The 18,210-nt window shown below is 50.4% G+C and overlaps 9 protein-coding genes across 9 annotated transcripts; 5 read left to right on the top strand and 4 right to left on the bottom strand.

The window, feature by feature from the left end:
* Positions 1-430: 430 nt before the first annotated feature.
* On the bottom strand, positions 431-2,400 carry N7443_005596 (heat shock factor family protein; the record flags this gene model as incomplete). The annotated part of the gene is made up of 5 exons (XM_056885652.1): positions 431-1,351; positions 1,408-1,751; positions 1,803-1,870; positions 1,924-2,022; positions 2,084-2,400. The coding sequence occupies 5 exons, from the start codon at positions 2,398-2,400 to the stop codon at positions 431-433; spliced, it is 1,749 nt and encodes a 582-aa protein (XP_056741100.1).
* Positions 2,401-3,173: 773 nt separating this feature from the next.
* On the bottom strand, positions 3,174-4,792 carry N7443_005595 (F-box domain protein; the record flags this gene model as incomplete). The annotated part of the gene is made up of 3 exons (XM_056885651.1): positions 3,174-4,424; positions 4,491-4,619; positions 4,664-4,792. 3 exons carry the CDS (start codon positions 4,790-4,792, stop codon positions 3,174-3,176), a joined length of 1,509 nt encoding a protein of 502 aa, XP_056741099.1.
* A 1,261-nt stretch (positions 4,793-6,053) lies between these two features.
* N7443_005594 (sugar kinase) lies at positions 6,054-9,219 on the bottom strand (the record flags this gene model as incomplete). Its single annotated transcript, XM_056885650.1, has 13 exons — positions 6,054-6,481; positions 6,535-6,559; positions 6,655-7,186; positions 7,247-7,346; positions 7,405-7,477; positions 7,571-7,657; positions 7,741-7,785; positions 8,130-8,409; positions 8,461-8,555; positions 8,614-8,765; positions 8,794-8,830; positions 8,905-9,118; positions 9,176-9,219. The coding sequence occupies 13 exons, from the start codon at positions 9,217-9,219 to the stop codon at positions 6,054-6,056; spliced, it is 2,112 nt and encodes a 703-aa protein (XP_056741098.1).
* Positions 9,220-10,335: 1,116 nt separating this feature from the next.
* N7443_005593 (tellurite-resistance/dicarboxylate transporter family protein) lies at positions 10,336-11,927 on the top strand (the record flags this gene model as incomplete). Its single annotated transcript, XM_056885649.1, has 4 exons — positions 10,336-10,699; positions 10,749-11,064; positions 11,114-11,524; positions 11,573-11,927. The coding sequence occupies 4 exons, from the start codon at positions 10,336-10,338 to the stop codon at positions 11,925-11,927; spliced, it is 1,446 nt and encodes a 481-aa protein (XP_056741097.1).
* A 1,465-nt stretch (positions 11,928-13,392) lies between these two features.
* On the top strand, positions 13,393-14,234 carry N7443_005592 (uncharacterized protein; the record flags this gene model as incomplete). Its single annotated transcript, XM_056885648.1, has 3 exons — positions 13,393-13,515; positions 13,567-13,762; positions 13,816-14,234. The coding sequence occupies 3 exons, from the start codon at positions 13,393-13,395 to the stop codon at positions 14,232-14,234; spliced, it is 738 nt and encodes a 245-aa protein (XP_056741096.1).
* A 380-nt stretch (positions 14,235-14,614) lies between these two features.
* N7443_005591 (uncharacterized protein) lies at positions 14,615-14,914 on the top strand (the record flags this gene model as incomplete). Its single annotated transcript, XM_056885647.1, has 1 exon — positions 14,615-14,914. One exon carries the CDS (start codon positions 14,615-14,617, stop codon positions 14,912-14,914), a length of 300 nt encoding a protein of 99 aa, XP_056741095.1.
* A 54-nt stretch (positions 14,915-14,968) lies between these two features.
* Positions 14,969-16,001, top strand: N7443_005590 (Cytochrome c oxidase assembly protein cox16; the record flags this gene model as incomplete). Its single annotated transcript, XM_056885646.1, has 2 exons — positions 14,969-15,432; positions 15,488-16,001. 2 exons carry the CDS (start codon positions 14,969-14,971, stop codon positions 15,999-16,001), a joined length of 978 nt encoding a protein of 325 aa, XP_056741094.1.
* A 363-nt stretch (positions 16,002-16,364) lies between these two features.
* Positions 16,365-17,299, top strand: N7443_005589 (xanthine phosphoribosyltransferase; the record flags this gene model as incomplete). Its single annotated transcript, XM_056885645.1, has 5 exons — positions 16,365-16,397; positions 16,538-16,644; positions 16,716-17,028; positions 17,085-17,197; positions 17,251-17,299. The coding sequence occupies 5 exons, from the start codon at positions 16,365-16,367 to the stop codon at positions 17,297-17,299; spliced, it is 615 nt and encodes a 204-aa protein (XP_056741093.1).
* Positions 17,300-17,706: 407 nt separating this feature from the next.
* Positions 17,707-18,113, bottom strand: N7443_005588 (dolichol-phosphate mannosyltransferase subunit 3; the record flags this gene model as incomplete). The annotated part of the gene is made up of 3 exons (XM_056885644.1): positions 17,707-17,868; positions 17,932-18,000; positions 18,066-18,113. 3 exons carry the CDS (start codon positions 18,111-18,113, stop codon positions 17,707-17,709), a joined length of 279 nt encoding a protein of 92 aa, XP_056741092.1.
* Between the last annotated feature and the right edge of the window lie 97 nt (positions 18,114-18,210).

The raw sequence follows: 18,210 nt of genomic DNA, 5'->3' as shown, positions 1-18,210 counted from the left end.
AATACAAATTCCATTCCAATCTCTAGTAGATGCCACAAATTTTATTTTTTTTGGTTCTGTCAACCCAGGGTATATAAGATGCTGCTTGAGATGCTGCTGAGAATATAAACCCAGAGACTTGTCACTCAGCATCGACAGCGTTCTTAGCCTGGGAAAGCCAAGGGAAAGAAACAGAGGAAAGAGAAAATGAACATCTACAGACTCAAGGAAAGACAGGCTGCTGTCGATATCCTCCGGAAGGTGGGTAAAGTGGCCTTGACGATTTTATTTCAAGTATACAGGTGCTGTCCAGGAGACGGAGGCTAGATTCGGAAATCTGTTGATCATATGGCCGAGCCAAAAGATCAAGTTGAGCCATACATGGCGCGGAGGTGAGGCGGGAGTACCATGGTACTGTCGCAGATTTTTTCAATTCTTATTGTCATGGTCTTTACTCCAGGCGCTTCCGCTTGCGATCCTCCTGCTGTTCCTCATCGGGGCGTTCGGCAGTATCAGCGGGATTCAGAAGCGAGTGGACATTGCTAGCCATGCTAGAGCGGCGGGTGGCTGGCAGGGATGATTCTTGACGATGATATCGAGATCCTCCCAGCGTCCAGCCGTTGTCTGCGCTGAGCATCGATGGAGATGGCTCGGCGCCAGCTGGTGGGGTTGCGTGACGGGATTGATCCTGAAGACGTCGTGGTGCACCCATCTCGTACTGGGCGAGAACATCCCGGACTTGCTGATCACTAGAAGCCGGTGCCCGGTTCGGGGATGAGGGCCATGGACCACTTCCAGCGTTGCCAGGTGGGAAAGGAGAGGTTCCAGATGGAGGCCAGTCGGCTTGCCGAATGTCGGCAAACGTATGACGACGGCCAAGGTTAGGCCCCGGGGGTGTGGAGATTGATAGAGGATGGGGTGTTGGTTGTTGCGGTGCAATTGGAGGAGCCTGCGGTCGATTATAATTAGGTGGTGCATTGGCGCCTCCGATGGAACCATATCGACGAGGTGACGCAAGATGCGGCGGAACAGGAGGTCGAATCATGTTCGTTCGAGAGGGGTCCATCATGGACGGCCGTCGACTATCATCTTGGGGTAATTGACGAGGGGACAATGGCGGTCCACCCTCTCCTGGCAAATTCCCAAAAAACGGTTGGCGGGGTGGCATTAGAGTGTCAGAGGCAGTTTCCATGGCGCGAACTGCTTCCAGGTGCTTCTCGACTTCCCTTTGCATGCTCGAGACTAAACTCGGTGTTAGTGAACTTTCGTCAATGGCAATACGGGGAGACGGGGCTTCCATACTGTCACGGTATAGAGGAGATTCCCTGTCAGGGACCACTGCGGAGAGGAAGCGAGAAATAGAATGGGTCCACTGTTAAATGAGTTAGTGACAGCTTCCTCGGATAAAAGGTGATTGAGATGACGTACATGATAGCATTTTGCAAGCCCCTCAGCCATGCTCTGGCATCGGGAACTAAGCGCAACATTGCCTTCTTCCGCACGAGCTAAGCGATTGTGCATATCATATAAAGTGTGTTCAAGGTTCATGAGTCGAGCTTCAGTGGCATCAGGAACGGGTTCCGCTGGGGTACCCGGTTGTGATGGAGCAGCCTTATGACCAGGGAACGAGTCACGGTGAATCAAGGCATGTCGTGATGCACGTCGTTTGATCTCTCGGAGACCAACCAAGTCGCCCCGTTTGAAATTGCCATTTCCATGCTTAAACTCCCACAATGCAGAGTCCGGAGATCCCGTGTGAAACACATCGCTCACTGTCAATATTCAATCAGCGATCGGCTGGTAATCGGATTAGACAAACATACCTTTGTGAAATCCGTACATGTTCAGTTGTCGGACGAACGACGAGATATTGGTGTGCTTGAAGTATGTGCTTGAAGGATGTCAGCGACCTGATAATATCGATAGCAGACAATTGAGACTGACGCTAAGACTTTAGAGAACTCCGAGGTTGGAGACATGACAAAGCTGTCATTGGTGCTTGACCAAGAGATAAGGTGTTGGATGCCACCATCTTCAAGCATGCTATCCTGAAGGTTAGCGACTGCCTAAAATAGTGTCGAGGACCAGGAGACCCAGTACGTACTTGTATAGCTTGTGGATAAAGGCAGTCTGCACCACTTTGGGTTGCTGAGCTGCGGCTGCGGCCCCAATGGCCGGGTTGGGGGGATTGCTCGTGTTCCCGGCTTCGGGGCCATTGATATTGATCCCCCGGTCGCCACCGGGGCTACTGTGAACGGCAGCTATGCCTGTTGGTCCAGAAGAAGGGGGTGTGATCTCCATTGCGCCGGCGGAGTGGTGCGCGGAGGAAGGAAGGACCGGGAGTTTTCGTGTCTTACCGCGAGCGTCGGGAGCTCCGGTGAAGGTGTGCCTAGAGGATGGAGGATCGGCTAGACCACTCATGTCGCGCGAAATGGGGATGGTAGGGGGCGCTCGATGGCGAGGCTACACGAAAATGCGATGAGCGCCAATGCGTATCGCCGTATGTCGCGCCGGGGGGGTCGGGAGGGGATGCAAATCGAATGCGCTAAGGGTGGGCGCTCGTGGGCGGGGAGAACGTGGGAAAGAAGGGAGTATCGCGGAGCCCGCAGATCAACACCCAAGCATGTACATCAGTTCAGTCATCGCGCCAGCGAATTGAGGTCCAGGGATGGAGGTGGAAGCTGCGGGGAAGGGGGGGCGGAAAGGCGCGAGATCGGCTCTGGGAAGCTCAGCGGGAAGGTCGAGGAGAATTTGCACAAAGGATAAGGCTGGGATATCGAGAGCAGACCCGGACGGAGAAGGAAAAGGGGGCTAGTTGGTGAAGAGGAATGAGAAGCAGCTCCACACATCTCAGCTCGAACTTTACTTCCCGAGCTCGTTGCAGAAAACCGCACTATTTCTGTCCCGGTCCCGATAGCTCTATGCTAGCTTCCCGATTTTTTTCGCTACCTGATTCAGGTTTCTCTGTGCACCTCTGGCTCTGTCGATCTCTAAATCCAGTTATGGGGATCCCTACTACTCATTCGAATGTCAAGACATTGATCCAGACATCTATCCCACCCTCACTTTAGATCTTGGTCTACAGGTCTTTTACGATCTTTTACGACCTCGTTTCGGATCAATCTAGAACTATATTCAAAGAGCTGTCTAAGAATGACTAGAACAACTGTTTCATGGTTGCTTAACAAAGCGATCTAACGTAAAGTTGCAGGATACTTTGAGAAGGAATCTTCAAAGACCATCACCTTCAGTTGACGTTGGCGGGCATAGACCACGAATCGCTGATCTCCGGACATCCAGCGGCATTCTTTGAGGGTCTGCTGGTATCGGATAGAATGATAATGCCACACAACGGGCGCAGAGGGATCCGAATCGCTCCTCATCTCAGTGCCCAGAATCAAAACCTTGCCATGGTCCATGCTTACACCATAGACCACATCTTTATCAACGTGGACAATGGTAGAGTAGGTAAATTGGATGGCGTCAGGATTTGGCAGCGTGTTGATGACAACCTGGTCGGTCTCTGGCTCATAGGAGAGATAGAGGAGGTCAAAAGTACCCCTCTGCCGAATCCAGAAAGCGCTAGCTTGGCCAGGGCATGTCGGAGGGGTCCCCGTCCACCTCTCAGCCCATAGACTGCCGACTAACTCTGTGGGAAGAGCATCATCCCGTGAAGATATCAAATTGAATCTGTCAGTACTGTCGAGGGCAAACTTCTGGGCGTGCAATGAGAAAACGCGCCGTTGCGGCTCTGTCAAAGGGTCGAATGATAAACTAAAAAGCGAGAATTGATCTTCCTGGGGATGTGGCACCAACAGATCCACACTACTTTCAATGTCAAAGCTCCGCACGACGCCTGAATCAAAGCACCAGTGAACGCCTTTATGTGGTTGTGCAATTCCCGAAAGATGAACCCAAGTGACTATGACCTTAGTTCCGTTGATCACAACATGGACGGGAAGGCCGTGCCTCGATGGGATTTGAAAGAACTTGTGCTCATAGGTGCTGCGACGCCAAACATGGCAAGGCCCATTCTCTGCAGTAGCTGCAATGAGCGTGTTCGATATTCGAAGAACCACCAGATGGGTCTCTGTTCCGGTCTCCCCTCCTGTGGTCAGTTGTGTTCTCATGCCACTCTCTAAATCCAGGAGCTTGATGGTATTTCGGTGGCTAGATTCGGCATTCCAATCGATCCATGCACATGTACCGTTCGAATAGCTCATACCATTTACCAACGAACTTGGCAGGTATCCGGCAGTATAGCTACAAACTGGGATTCCCCGCTCCAGCCGAACCCTTCTCTTCATGAGAGAAAGGAGGGTTGCGTCGGCTGCATCATCTTCCAAGCTATTGATTGAGGCTAACACAGAGTCTCCCAATGTGGCTCGAAGTGCATCCAAACGTACCGAGCGCGGGGATAGGACCTGGGTCCATCGGCGTGATACCTATAGACGTGAGTTTCCTATTTCCAAAGAGGTTTCGAAGTAATCGAAAAGAGGTGATATACATACTCTCTGAAGGTGAAGGAACTCTGAGAGTTTTAAGGACCCTGTAACAAGAAGCACGAGCTCTAGGGGTAGCTTGCCCAAAATATCGCACTTTCTGTAGTGCTCGTTGTTATGCTCTTCGTGGGCCCTGCTCTTATTGTCAGCGGTGGTCAATATAATCTCGCATAAGGCAGTACGTGCATATCTTCGTGGGATTGAGGTCGAGTCTTCGCAGACGTGATTTCAGTGTGAGGCTGGCCATCGAGAGAGGGTGTTTTCTGAGCCTTGTTGATGTGTTCGACGTCGGTACTCAGATCCCGGTCCATAGTGGACTGCGAGCTTCTCGGTGGAAGTTTGTGTGACGAAAGGCAGGTTGCGCAAAGATTTGCCCGAAGTGGGAACAGGGGACTATGGGATGATGGAAGTGAGGAACAGCTCGAGGAAAATATGTGTCTAGACGGTCTAGACGGTCTCGCGATATCAGATAAGTGAGAAGTATTCGGGGACTGGATCTTCATCTGGTCTTTACTTTTTTTTCACTTCTGATCATAATTTAACGATATCACAGACAATACCAGAATATCAGGCACTGCGAGCTCTACGACATTCCCCTCTCTATATCTGTCTTCTTCGTTCATATATCCCATATTTCTACTTCAGTTGACTCTTCCAATAAACTTATATCTTTAAGGCTTCTTTTTGATCCAAGAGATGAGTTCGTGACACAGGCACTCGTGGAGCTCTGAAAATATCAGGACCCATGGCACAATGGCTTTGATCTCTCATTTTCTGTCAATTATCCACTGCAGTGGCTCTAGAAACGCAGAAATAGCCGACATTACTCTGATGGCTCTGGTGGGAAAGCATATTCAGGTTACTGCTAAGATTCGAACAGATCTACATCTAGTTACGGTATATTTGAAGACTTTCCAGATATAATCCTACGATGTGTAGAACAAGTGACTCGTTATATGATTGATGAAAGGCAAGGAAGAAAATGCAGCACAGATGGTCAACAGTGCGATATCGCAGGGAACCTTCCCTTCGAGCTTGTCTTTCTTGCAGTTGAGAAGACGGAGCTATTGAATATTCTGGTGCTTCAGCGAGTGCAAATATCGTCACAATTCCTTGGATATTCCAACTAATTCCAATCAGTATGCTCACAGAATGATGAATTTCTCGAAGAGATAATCGTTACAACTCTACACAAATAGCTGGGGCGTGACCAACGCCATGTGTACCCTGGCCAGACTACCACAAGCTCTGGACGTTCTATAGGGATAGCGATACACATTCTTTGTCGCTGCGAGTCAAAGGAAGGTGCTGGTCTTCGGCGAAGCCTTCTCAAGAGTGGCTCAGGATATAATGGAGTGTAAATTTGAAAACAGTGCCTCTAATGTACGTCTCGAAAATCTCAGATCAACTCAGTTCCCCTTCCGATTAGGAAATGATATAAAAGTCATAGAAACACTCAAGAATACAGTGACAAAATAAAATTAAATGACACAGGAACGGGCGCCGCATAACAGATGTTCTCTAGAATATCACTGCAATTCACAGGCCCAATGCATGCCCCATGTGAGATCCTTAGATGTCCAGGGTAAACTCAACGCCGACATCGATCTCACGGGCCATCTTGACGACCTTGGAGAACTGAACCGACTTCTCGGCGGCGTTCTGGAGGTCCTCCATGGAGAAGATCTTGAGGCCGGACTCGTTAATCAGCTTGTGAGCCTGCTCCATGTTGGTACCCTGGAGACGGGCGACGATGGGAGTACGGAGACCCATCTCCTGCACAACGTTGATCAAACCCTGGGCGATGGCGTCGCAGCGGACAATACCACCGAAAATGTTGACGAAGATGGCGGACACCTTGGGGTCGCTGGTGATCAGCTCGAAAGCGCTCTTGATGGCAGCGGGGGTAGCACCACCGCCGACGTCGAGGAAGTTGGCAGGGCTACCGCCATTCAGCTTAATGATATCCATAGTGGCCATGGCAAGACCGGCGCCGTTGACTATTTCCGAGTTAGCTACGTCCAGTATGTCAAGTGTTTTCATAGGCTCTTACCCAGGCAGCCAATGTCACCGTCCAGCTTGATGAAGTTCAGGCCGTGCCTAGATTAGAAAGTCAGTTCAGATTGCCTTAGCGATTGCAGGGAAAATTGTGTCCATACTCAGCAGCCTTGACCTCATCAGCATCCTCCTGGGAGTGATCGCGCCACGAGAAGACCTCCTTCTGGCGGAACTCGGCGTTCTCGTCAAAGCCAAGCTTGGCATCCATAGCCAGAACCTGGTGGTCAGAGGTCTCAGACAGGGGGTTGATCTCGATCTGGGTAGCATCGCGCTCCATGAAGACCTTGTAGAGGTTCTGGATGGTGGTTTTGGCCTCCTCAATGCACTGCTCGGAAAAGCCGAGGTCGATAGCGATGGTGCGGGCAATCTCATCGGTGACACCGGTGTTGATGTCGATGGGGGTAGTGGTGATAGCCTCGGGGTTCTCCTTGGCGACAGCCTCAATGTCCATACCACCCTGGGAGGAAGAGACGATAATGGGGGTCTGGAGAGCGCGGTCCATCAAGATAGCGAGGTAGAACTCGCGGCGAGCGAACTTGCGCTCGCAAATGAGGACGGAGTTGCAGTCACGGCCGGCGGCGCCAGTCTGCTTGGTGATGAGCTTGTGGCCAATCATCTGGTTGGCGAACATCTTGGCCTCGGTAGGTCTTGAAAGTCGGCAAGTTAGATCCAATCTTCGGCAATCAACACATTTTGACGCTACTCACGAGTAAATGACGCGAACACCACCCTTGAGACCGTTGTCGAAGTGACCCTTACCACGGCCACCGGCGAGGACCTGGGCCTTGATAACCATATCGTCGTTACCTGTTCATGCTTGGTTAGAAGCGCCCAGAAGGGGGTTTGCGGCAGGGACAGGACATACCGATGGACTTGGCGACAGCCTCGGCCTCCTCGCCAGAGCGGGCGACCTCGCCATTGGGAACACCGATGCCATACTGTATTGATTATCAGCGACCCGGTTCGGTCCAAAAAAAAACCAGTATCCTCGCGACCGAGGCAGGGATCGAGACGCGGTTCGGTTCACATACGGTCTTGAGGAGACGGGCGGACAGGTACTCGTGGATGGACAGGTTACGCTTCTGCTGCATAGCCAGACGGGATTGGACGGAGGGACCCTGGATAGTATTCGTCGCATCAGTAAACCGACACCGACAAAAAACGGGTACGGCCCGAGAGTACGGCATCGGGAGGAACTCACCGTCGCAGCCTTGAAGGCCGCGGCAATGGGGCGACCGCGGGCAAGCTTGAACATGATGAATGAGGATGTAGAGAGGAGAGGGGGTGAGAGAGGAAGTGTAGGTCTAAAGCCCAAGGGAGTTATGGAAAGTCGGGGCCGGGAGAACAGCTTTCTTTTTCTCGGGATGACATTGCATCGCGGTAAAATCGGGTGATGCAGCCAACCAGCGGCCGTTCCTGGCTGACTCAGCAGAACCTCGGGTCCTACAGGGTGCGCGACTCTCGACTCTCTTGTACATTTCTCTTACTTCACATTTACCTAGGTATTTATTTGGATCCCTTGATCTTCCACAGCTTGAACATCTTCGTCATCATCCGTTGAAACAGTCCGTTCCAGGCCCAGCCTCCCACCAGGAACCAAATCAGCCAGCTGCGGTGTCCTTCCCAGATCCATGCCTTGCGACCCTTGGCCCACGGCCACAACCAGCGCCACGGCGCCGGACCGTACAGGACTTGAGCTACCACGCTGCGAGCATAGGCATCATGGGGCATCGCGTTGTGCTGGCTGTGTGTGACGCGGCGCGAGTACTCACTCTCGATAGGAGTATACATGGAGTTTGGCAGCAATGTTCGTTGGGTGCGCGCAATGCGAGACTGGACACCTCCAGTCACAATAGTAGTCACATGCACCCTATCGATGTTAGGTGGTGTATAATCAATACGCAGCACGGATCAAACATACCCGAAAGGAGCCAGCTCGACTCGGAGAGTATCACTGAATGAGTGTAGCGCAGCTTTGGACGCGTTGTAAACGGATCCAAACACGTAGGGAATGATCTGTCAAGCATCAGTATATGTAGTCTCAATCTATTGAAAGATGATGATTTGGACGCACCCCAGCCACAGATCCAACCTGGACAATGGTGCCCTTGGCTTTGATGAGCAACGGCAGGAATGTCTGGCACATGGTAATCACGGCGAACAAATTCGTTTCGAAGGTCTTTCGCACTTCAGAGATCTCAACCTCCATGGCAGGCACCGTGTAGTCTATAATTAGTTAGGTTCTGAAGTATACACTTAGTATCCTCCACGTTGTTGACATACTTCGGCCACTAAAGATGCACAGTTAGTCAGATATATTCAACTAGTTGGCTGTATGAAAGAAAACTACTCACGCATTGTTTACCAGATAGTCAAGGCCTTTGTCACCAAGTCTGGTCTCGACATCAGCAAAACACGCTTTGACACTCTCGAGGTCATCAACCACTAGACTCAGAGTCTCGATACCGAGCTCGGCGAGATCGGCAATGTTCGCGGCATCCCGAGCAGTGGCAAGCACGCGCAGATTACTCTGATGGAATTCGCGCGCAAGGGAGTTCCCGATTCCGCCAGGGGAACATCTTATAGTCGTCAGCATTAAGCGCGGGCCCCGGTATCTCGCGTCAAGCAGATCTTACCCCGTGATCAGCACGGACTTGCGATTATCCGTAACTCCTGGCATGGTTGACGCGTTCGAGCTTGAAGAACAATAGAGAGGAAGTTTGATGTTCGATGGAGGATTGACGCTCGTATTCACGCAGTGACAGCTCCTGATACCTCGGCACGCCACAGGCTGCAACCCTAAGCCCTATTTCTTCTTTGGGCCATTTTTCTCTCTTTGGGGTGGAAAGCTGGATCTAATGTGGTCAGAATTAGAATTCCAACTAGAATTGACTAGATCGGAAAGCCAGATCTCTGGTTGAATCTAGTTCCCAGAATAAGGTCGTGGCTTGAGCCAGGGCCTGCCAAGATGTCGGGGAGATCCATTCACGAGTCCGCCGACCCGTCGACTCGGCTTGTACCTGGTAGGAATTTATACAATGAATACATGATATCGGCCATCCTTACTGATCATGCAGCCATCTTCACCCGGGCCTGTCACTCATACATAGCAGCCATGCATTCCTTCTAGGCCGTGTTATGCTGGTCCGATGGACCTATGGCGTCACGCCCCCGCTCTATCAAACCGCGGGCTGCAAGGCACGATATATCTAAACATACCAATCACGTACACTGATCTACATCCTAGATATGCTATAGAAAAGTGACACCGGCACACTAATACTCCAATTGCCAGTCACCGAGCGAGTACTGATGAGCACTGGTCAGCGGCGGCAGTTTCCGTAAATTGTAAAATGAACGTGCCGATTCCCGAGCAAAACTAAGCTCGACTAATCGAATGCGGCGATGGAGCGAATACCCGCCCCACGCAATGACCTTTTCCTTTTTCGATTCTGGGGGTATTAAAGGGCTCTTTGTCCACTAAAACCCATAGCACAAGCTCCGCGTCATCTTACAAAACCGGGCTATTCGACTAATGCACGTCTCCACCTCGAATGACGGTCGATCCCAGAATTCAACCTGCCTGACTGGGCTCCGCATTTCGCCCCTATGTCAATTAATTAAACCTGTTACCCCCCGTGCGATACCCTTCTAGGTTTCCGGACTTTCTGCGATTATAGCCATATTCTGCCCCCATCTATGATCGGTTCAAGGCAGGTCGCACAGGAAAAGGTGGCAAAAGAGGGAAGATTGGCTGCGCTTGGGCTCCCATATTCCCCGCTAGGCTGAAATCGCCATGGATGAACTTCAGGTGCCCCGGCATATGAGAAGTCCCGGCGACGACGGTTATCGCACCCCTACTATAGAAGATGCCGAGCGCATTCTCTCTGAACTCGCTGATAGCCCCGGTAGTGGTACGCGCGAGGTTCACACTACTGCTTTGGAGGCGGCGCTGCAGAGAGCCTCGTCTCGGGTGACGGATGCGACGGCCAATAAGGAATGTAACCATTGTCGAGACCAGAATGATTTCTCGCTCAATCGGAGGTTCACTGATACGCCGCCTTCCCGTCTCAGTTGGAAGAAACGGATTCGCCATATTACCTGGGCTTATTTCACATTGACTATGGCCACGGGTGGTCTGGCCAATGTTCTATACGAAGGTAAATTCAAGTCCAACCTCAGTCCGAGACTTCGACTAACTCGCTAAAGTACCTTATCGTTTCCGCGGTCTGGAGACTATTGGAGTCGTCATCTTTTTGATAAACATTGCACTTTACCTTCTCATTTGGGGCCTTCTGCTAGCCCGGTTCTATTACTATCCCTATACTTTTAAAGCCTCCTTTTTGCATCCGACTGAGTCCCTGTTCATTCCTGCTTCGATGGTATCTTTCGGTACAATCCTCATCAACATTTCTCAATATGGACCTGGAAAAGCCGGTCCGTGGTTACTCGAGGCGGTTGGCATCTTGTTTTGGATAGATGCCGGTCTCGCTGTGATTTTCTCTGCTGGCATTTATCTCACCCTGTAAGTTTTGCTGAACTTGGGCGGGATATTCGTCGCTAATATCTCCTAGTTGGTCCACCCAGACATTTACCATCGCCCAAATGACTCCCATCTGGATCTTTCCTGCGTACCCGATGCTCATTATCGGTCCTCATGCTGGTATTCTCAGCGCAAAGGTGGAGCCTTCACGCGCCCTGCGCATCATCGTGGGAGGTACTACCATCCAAGGTGTTGGATTTCTGGTGTCATTGATGGTGTATTCTGCCTTTATATATCGACTTATGACGCAAAAGCTTCCCAAGGAGAATATTCGACCGGGAATGTTCGTCTCCGTGGGACCTAGTGGCTTTACCGTCGCAGGTCTTGTAAATATGGCATCTGAAGCGAAACGCGCGTTCCCCGCGGACTTCATGAGCAATGGTCCTCTAGCAGCGGATATTCTGAGGGTGGTGGTTGACTTCTCCATGCTGTGGTTATGGGGGTGAGTCAGTCCCTTTTCTTCCATCGTTCCTCGCTAATCTTTCGATAGATTGGCTATATTCTTCTTTCTCATTGCAAGTGCAGCCCATTGGTCTGCAATTGGCCCAGGTCGATTGCAATTCTCGATGACCTGGTACTCGTTCATCTTCCCGAACACTGCATTGATCACTGCTACCTTTGCTATTGGAAAGGCGTTCTCATGCAAAGCGATCAACATTGTTGGATGTGCGGCAATTGCTCCTCTGCTGCTCATGTACTTCTTTGTTGTTTACAAGATGGTTCGGGCCATTCTCTCGCACCAGATTTTATGGCCCCAGAAGGGTGAAGATCGAGATGAGGGTGGGTTTGAGATTCTTTCCGTCAACCCCGATGCACATGCCTCCGACGAAAACACTGTTGTTTAGATGCTTCGTTTGAGGACTATTCGAGTCAGTCTGTTCATACGATTCCTGTCAATTTCCTGTCAAGATACCCCTACTTCAAAAATTGTCGGTTTTAAGCGCTGTTCTTTTGAGTCTTTTTATATATATGGGAGATAGACTGTATCTATTGACAAGCGTTGGTTCCAGTCGAGTATCTAATTTATTCAAGAAGGTTATACGATTTCTTTCTGTGCTGGTACGCTCTCTATCCTTACCATGTTTTATCTTCTCACAGGCTGTCAATTCATATTGTTTGTAAGGGAAAAAAAATTTGAGGTTGAATTACAAGTCTCGATCGACCTAGCTAGCATCCGGGTGTGTCGTGTCCCCACACTAAGCCCGCCTCGGGAAACGCCACGGAAAAAAAAAAAAAAAAAAAAAAAGGCAAAAAACTGGACTCGCCGGGAATCGAACCCGGGACCTCTCGCAGAATCGCTACATGCATGCGAAGCGAGCATTATACCCCTAAACCACAAGCCCTGATGTATTGAAGATATCGGAATCTTAGATAAAACAAGAAATTCACTTTTGATCAAGTGTCAAGTTGGGAATCTGAAAACGGTCGCGCAGATACTCTACGATGCATTTATACAAAGGTCTGATTTGTTACGCAAGTAATTTGCAAGTACAAGAACTAGGGCATACTTTTAATTCAAATTCGATCTCTGAATAATCAATTCCGATTGCGCTTGGGAACCAATATTGGCGTTTGGTAATGACTCGTGAGGGTGGATATATTTTCGGTCAGGGTTCACGCTTTCTGCGGCATCGGAATCTCACCGACAAAATGTCAATGGATTGAGAAAGCCACACTACATCAATGCATATATTGCAGCTGGATGAAGACTGACTCCTTTCGGCCGAGTAAGTCATTGATTCCACCACATTGACAGCCCTACGAAAAGACGACATCTGGCACGGAACAGAGTGATCAACCAGCTATAGAGGAAGCTCCGAGGTCCGATGATATGTACACTAACAAGGGCGTATCTTGTGTGTGATAAGTAAGTTCAATTCTCATACCGCGCTTACCCCAAGTCTTCTGTCTGGGTAGATTCTGCAGATGCGGAGTACCTGAGACCAAATCGCAAGAACGAGGCAAGCACATCATCTGAAATCCGATTGTGCAATACCCAACCCACGTCATATGGATCGCTGGATCCTCTCTGATAAATGGTCATGCTCTCCAATCCAAGCCTGATTTTCGATTTAAACTCGACCCATAACGAGACCGTGCAGATCAATAGGGGGCAATTCCGGGATGTTCTTGATGCCATCTATGCTTACGATGATGCGATAGCTTGTTTTATAACAGGCGATATAAACATCGTCTCAGAAGTAGAAGATCATAGCTTGTTGTCATATTTGAAACGTTATTCTCAATTTACTTGTTTGTCCCGGTTGAAGTGCCGTTGAAGTGACGTTGAAGTGCTCTTCGAAGCCAACGATGAGTTCCACGACATCCAAAGATGTTGTTCATAACGACAAAGCTGCCGGGTCTGTGGATCTCGAGCAGCAGGGAACTCCTGTTCCGTGTACAGCCGTGACCCCTAAAACTCTCGGTGCCGGGGTAGGTCCATTGGGCTCGAACGACAGATCAGACAACTGATGTGGAATGCAGTCTGCCCTGGCTCTGGGCGCGTTCGGAACGACACTGACCACCCTCTCACTGAGCCTGATGGAGTGGCGGGGAGTCACCACAGAGAATGTCTTTGTGGCAAATTTCTTCTTTATCGCTGCATTCGGTCTGGTTATCACAGCACAGTGGGAGTTGTCGATCGGAAATGGTTTCGCCTATACTGTCTTCAGCGCTTTCGGTAAGAAACAACACATAATCCGACGAGCAAAGCGTTTATACTGAGCATCACAGGCCTTTTCTACGCGGGCTTTGGTGCTCTCTTGACCCCGGCATTTGGCGTTGCCACGGCATACGGCGGAAGTGATACGGCTCAATATAATAATGCCGTGGGATTCTTTATGATCCTATGGACGGTGTTCGTCTTCACCTTTCTCATCGCATCACTCCCAACCAACATAGCATACATCCTGGTGTTTTTCCTTGTGGATATTGGATTCCTTACCGTGGCAGCCAGCTATTTTGCTGCGGCAGATGGCCACGCGGCGGCGGCTGCTGCGCTCAGGAAATCGGGTGGTGTATTCTGTTTCCTGGCTGGATTGGTGGGTTGGTATATTGTATTTCATCTTTTGCTGCAGGACTCTCTTCTGGACATCCCATTGGGTGATACTTCGCGATTCTTTGGGAGAAAAAAGAAAAGAAGAGTGATGTGATGCCATGTGATACTGAATGAGAGTGCCGTAGTTTGTCGGCCGAGAATCTCATGGATTCAAGAGGCTGAGAGGCCTAGATTGTTGCGCAATAAACTTCAATTGTTTGCAATGTTTCCTTTGTGCAGTGTACTTTTAAAATCTGTAGTTCTCCCCCAGTGGGGCTTGATCTACCCCAAATAACGACATATTCCTCCTGCTTGACGAAATTGTTGCAATGTCAAGCCCCAATTTTTAGGCTTGAGGGCAATCTGAATCACATCATCAACTGCGGACAACATGCCATACGTGAATTACGGGCTCGACATAAGTAGAGATATAACGGACCTTTCCCCAGGTTAATCAACTCCCACTTTTAGCATCGTTTACATCTTCATACTGTCATGGCCCAAGAAAACGTACCGCAGACAGATCCTGCTGTCTATGCTCAATACGAGGCCAAATGGGCCAATGAGCCAGACACTACCGAGGCATGGTTGGCCAGAGTACGCGAAGTTGCTGAAGTTTTGGGCCAGGATGCAGCTCAACGTGATCAAGAGAACAAGTCGCCCAGAGCTGAGATTGCTCTTCTGAAGCACTCGGGCCTCTTGAAGCTCCTGGGTCCTAAGAAGTATGGAGGCGGAGAGCAGCCGTGGAGTGTTGGATACCAGGCCATCCGTGAGGTCGCCAAGGCTGATGGGTAAGAACCCGATACTTAGCTTGATGATAGTAGCTGATTTATCTACAGTTCCATTGGTATGCTTCTGGGCTATCACCTCCTCTGGTCAACCACTGCGAATGTTGTTGGCACACCTGAGCAAATCGAGCGCACTCATGAATTGATCATCACCAATAACTACTTTGTCGGCGGCGCTGTCAACCCTCGAGACAGCGATCTGAAGATTACTTCGGATGGCGACCACATTGTCTTCAATGGAACTAAATTCTTCAACACTGGCGGAGTCGTATCTGATCTGACCGTCTTGGAGGGGGTCCTCGAAGGCACCGATAGCCACATATTTGCTCTGGCTCCTACCAAACAGGAGGGCGTGGTTTTTGCTCACAACTGGCACAATATCGGTCTGCGTCTGACCGAGTCTGGTGGTGTGAAGATCAACAACATTCGTGTGCCTTGGGCAGATGCTCTAGGGTGGGAGGAGAGCACCAAGCAGCCTCGCGAAGATGTTTTGACCGGTGCCTTCCCAACTCTGCTTCTTCCCACGTGAGTACATTCATATCCACCCAGCTGCCACTAATCCCCTAACATCGTCGACTAGTATCCAACTCGTCTTCAGCAATTTCTACCTGGGAATTGCTCTCGGTGCCCTCGAATTTGCCTCCAATTACACCATCGCAACCACTCGCGCATGGCCTTTTGGAGGCGATAATAAGGAATCCGCGACCGACGAGTTCTATATTCTCGAGCGATACGGCAACTTCTTCGCCCATCTCCGCGCCACCGAAGCACTGGCAGACCGCGCGGGTGATCGTCTATCAGCAATTTACAGCAAGTACCAAAGTAATCGACTTGCGCTTAAGCCGGAGGAGCGAGGGGACGTGGCCGAGTGGATCGCTAGTGTCAAGGTGGTTACCACAGATGTCGGGCTCCGCGTCACCTCGGGCGTGTTCGAGGTGACTGGTGCGCGCGCAACTTCGCTGAAGGTCGGCCTGGATCGATTCTGGAGAGATATCCGAACTCACACTCTCCACGATCCGGTGGCCTATAAGAATCGAGAACTGGGCCGATACGTGCTCCTGCAGGAGTACCCCGCGCCGTCTTGGTACACATAGATGTGGGGGTTTGGGGGATCCATGACATAAGAAAGATTGGAATATTATAGACGAGGTTTGGATGAACATATGAGTGACGAAGGACAATGCAGATATAAATTGACATAAAAAGTACAAAAAGGAAGGGGTATACTTCCCCGTAAAGGAGTTCGGCAAGAGTCAAATGTCAAGGAGATAAGACCCCGCCGGGGGGCACCGATAAAAAGATGCCGATCCGAAATTTTCTTCTTTTTCTGTGGGATCATCTTTTTCTCTTTCCCTAACTCGGGCTCCCTTCGGTCTGTGAAGTCTCCGGTACACTCGGTTTCTATTCTCTTCCATTTTCAAGACACCTCTTGTCATTCTACCTTTCAATCCGCCAACATGCCTCAGAAGGTCTATGTCACCTACAACCAGGTATGGGTCTGACTTTTGATCCGCGATCTTTTTCCAAGAGATCCCTGTCATTGCCGATCATAGTCTCTGGAATATAATGAGATTGTGGATCTTGGATCGCATCGAGTCTCGAGTTCTGCGCTGATCGGAAGAACCTATAGGTGCACAAGCTGTGCCAGCAGTCTGCCGAGACTATCCTCAAGGAGTTCCACCCCAACCTCATGATCGCTATTGGCGGTGGTGGTTACGTCCCTGCTCGCATTCTCCGGTATGTTGAGCCCTTCCGCGCCTAACGATATCATATTTGGAACGCATCTCTAACAACCCTCTGTCCAACAGTTCCTTCCTCAAGCGCTCCGGTGACCCCAACATCCCCATCCAGGCTATCGGTCTCTCCCTCTACGAAGATCTCGGCCGCGACGACCCCGAGGAGGTCCCCGGCACCAAGGTCACCCGCACACAATGGCTCGACCTGAGCTCCCTTGAAATGGCCAACCTGATCGGCAAGAACATCCTCATCGTCGACGAGGTTGACGATACCCGTACTACTCTGGAGTACGCCGTGCGCGAGCTGGAGAAGGATGTTGAGATCGCCCAGAAGCAGCTTGGCCGCGAGGGCGAGAAGACTAACTTCTTCGTTTACGTCCTGCACGTACGTCGCATAACCCACTTTCTAGTCAATGGTTCGGTACTAATAGGCTACTATAGAACAAGAACAAGGCGAAGAAGGGTGTTCTGCCCGCTGACATGATGGACAGCGGTCGTTACCACGCCTCTGTCACCACCGAGGACGTGTGGATCTGCTACCCTTGGGAGGCTAAGTAAGTATTATCTAATTGAAGCGCCGATCCGATAAACTAACGTTTTCGATAAGGGACATCGATGAGCACGATGCTCTGGCCAAGGAGAACCCTCTTATCTGAGGAGTGTGTTGCATAGGCGAACTGCATTCCGTTCTGCGCGGCGCTCTGATTTACTTGGTGGCTGTTTTGCCATCTTTGGCTGCCAAATCCCGGTGTAGGGCATAGACCCGGGCATGTTAATATTACGATATCCTTGATGAATCTAGAAAAGTTATTTCCTTGATCCTCAAATCTATACCAGTCTACCCTTGGGGGTTGCATGACGTATCGCTCCAGTATAAAAGACGTAATTTTGAAGGGTATCAAACGGATGTTTATTGATGGCGAACAGCAATCAAAAGCAGCGTGCTTCATCAATGCCCGGCGCAGCTTCTACAGCTGTAGAGGGCTCCCGCGTCCAAAGTCTAGATTTCTGCTCGCGAACATGCCAGATTATCGAATCCAAGATAACATGCTGCTGTCAGGATTTAGTCGACATCGACGTTGCCCTTGCGCAGCTCAACCTTGGCCAGCTCGATCTCCTTCTGCAGCTCCGCGTGTGCCTCGGGGACGTCGTTAAATGTGAAGATCGCGAGACCAAGACGGCCCAAGAGATAGCATCCGAAAGTGATGACGGCGTAGAAGGGGAGCTAAGTTAATCAGGCGTTAGTTCCTGCTGTTTGCGGAGACAAGGGTCGAATGTCGGGACGTACCACGGGGATGACTTCGGTCTGGACGGTCTCGTTCAGGGGAACAAGACCGAGGTAGAGGGATAGGTAGAGCTATATGCGAAGTGAGCGAGAGCCACATGTGAGGTAAATGTCCTCGGGGCGTGCTGTCAACGTACGGAGGAGACGAGGAGGAGGACGGAGAGGGTCTGCTGAGCGCGCGTCATGTTGGCGGAAAGGGATGGAATTTGCGGTAGTTGACAAAAGAGAATGAATAGAATGAATTCAAGAAGCTTGCAGACCCAATTGACAGAGTATAAAGGA

The sequence above is a fragment of the Penicillium atrosanguineum genome, assembly GCF_028827265.1.
Source record: "Penicillium atrosanguineum strain IBT 20685 chromosome Unknown utg000004l_segment0_segment0, whole genome shotgun sequence".
In the NCBI taxonomy this organism is placed as follows: Eukaryota; Fungi; Ascomycota; class Eurotiomycetes; order Eurotiales; family Aspergillaceae; genus Penicillium; species Penicillium atrosanguineum.
This window is presented reverse-complemented; position numbering and strand designations above follow the sequence as displayed.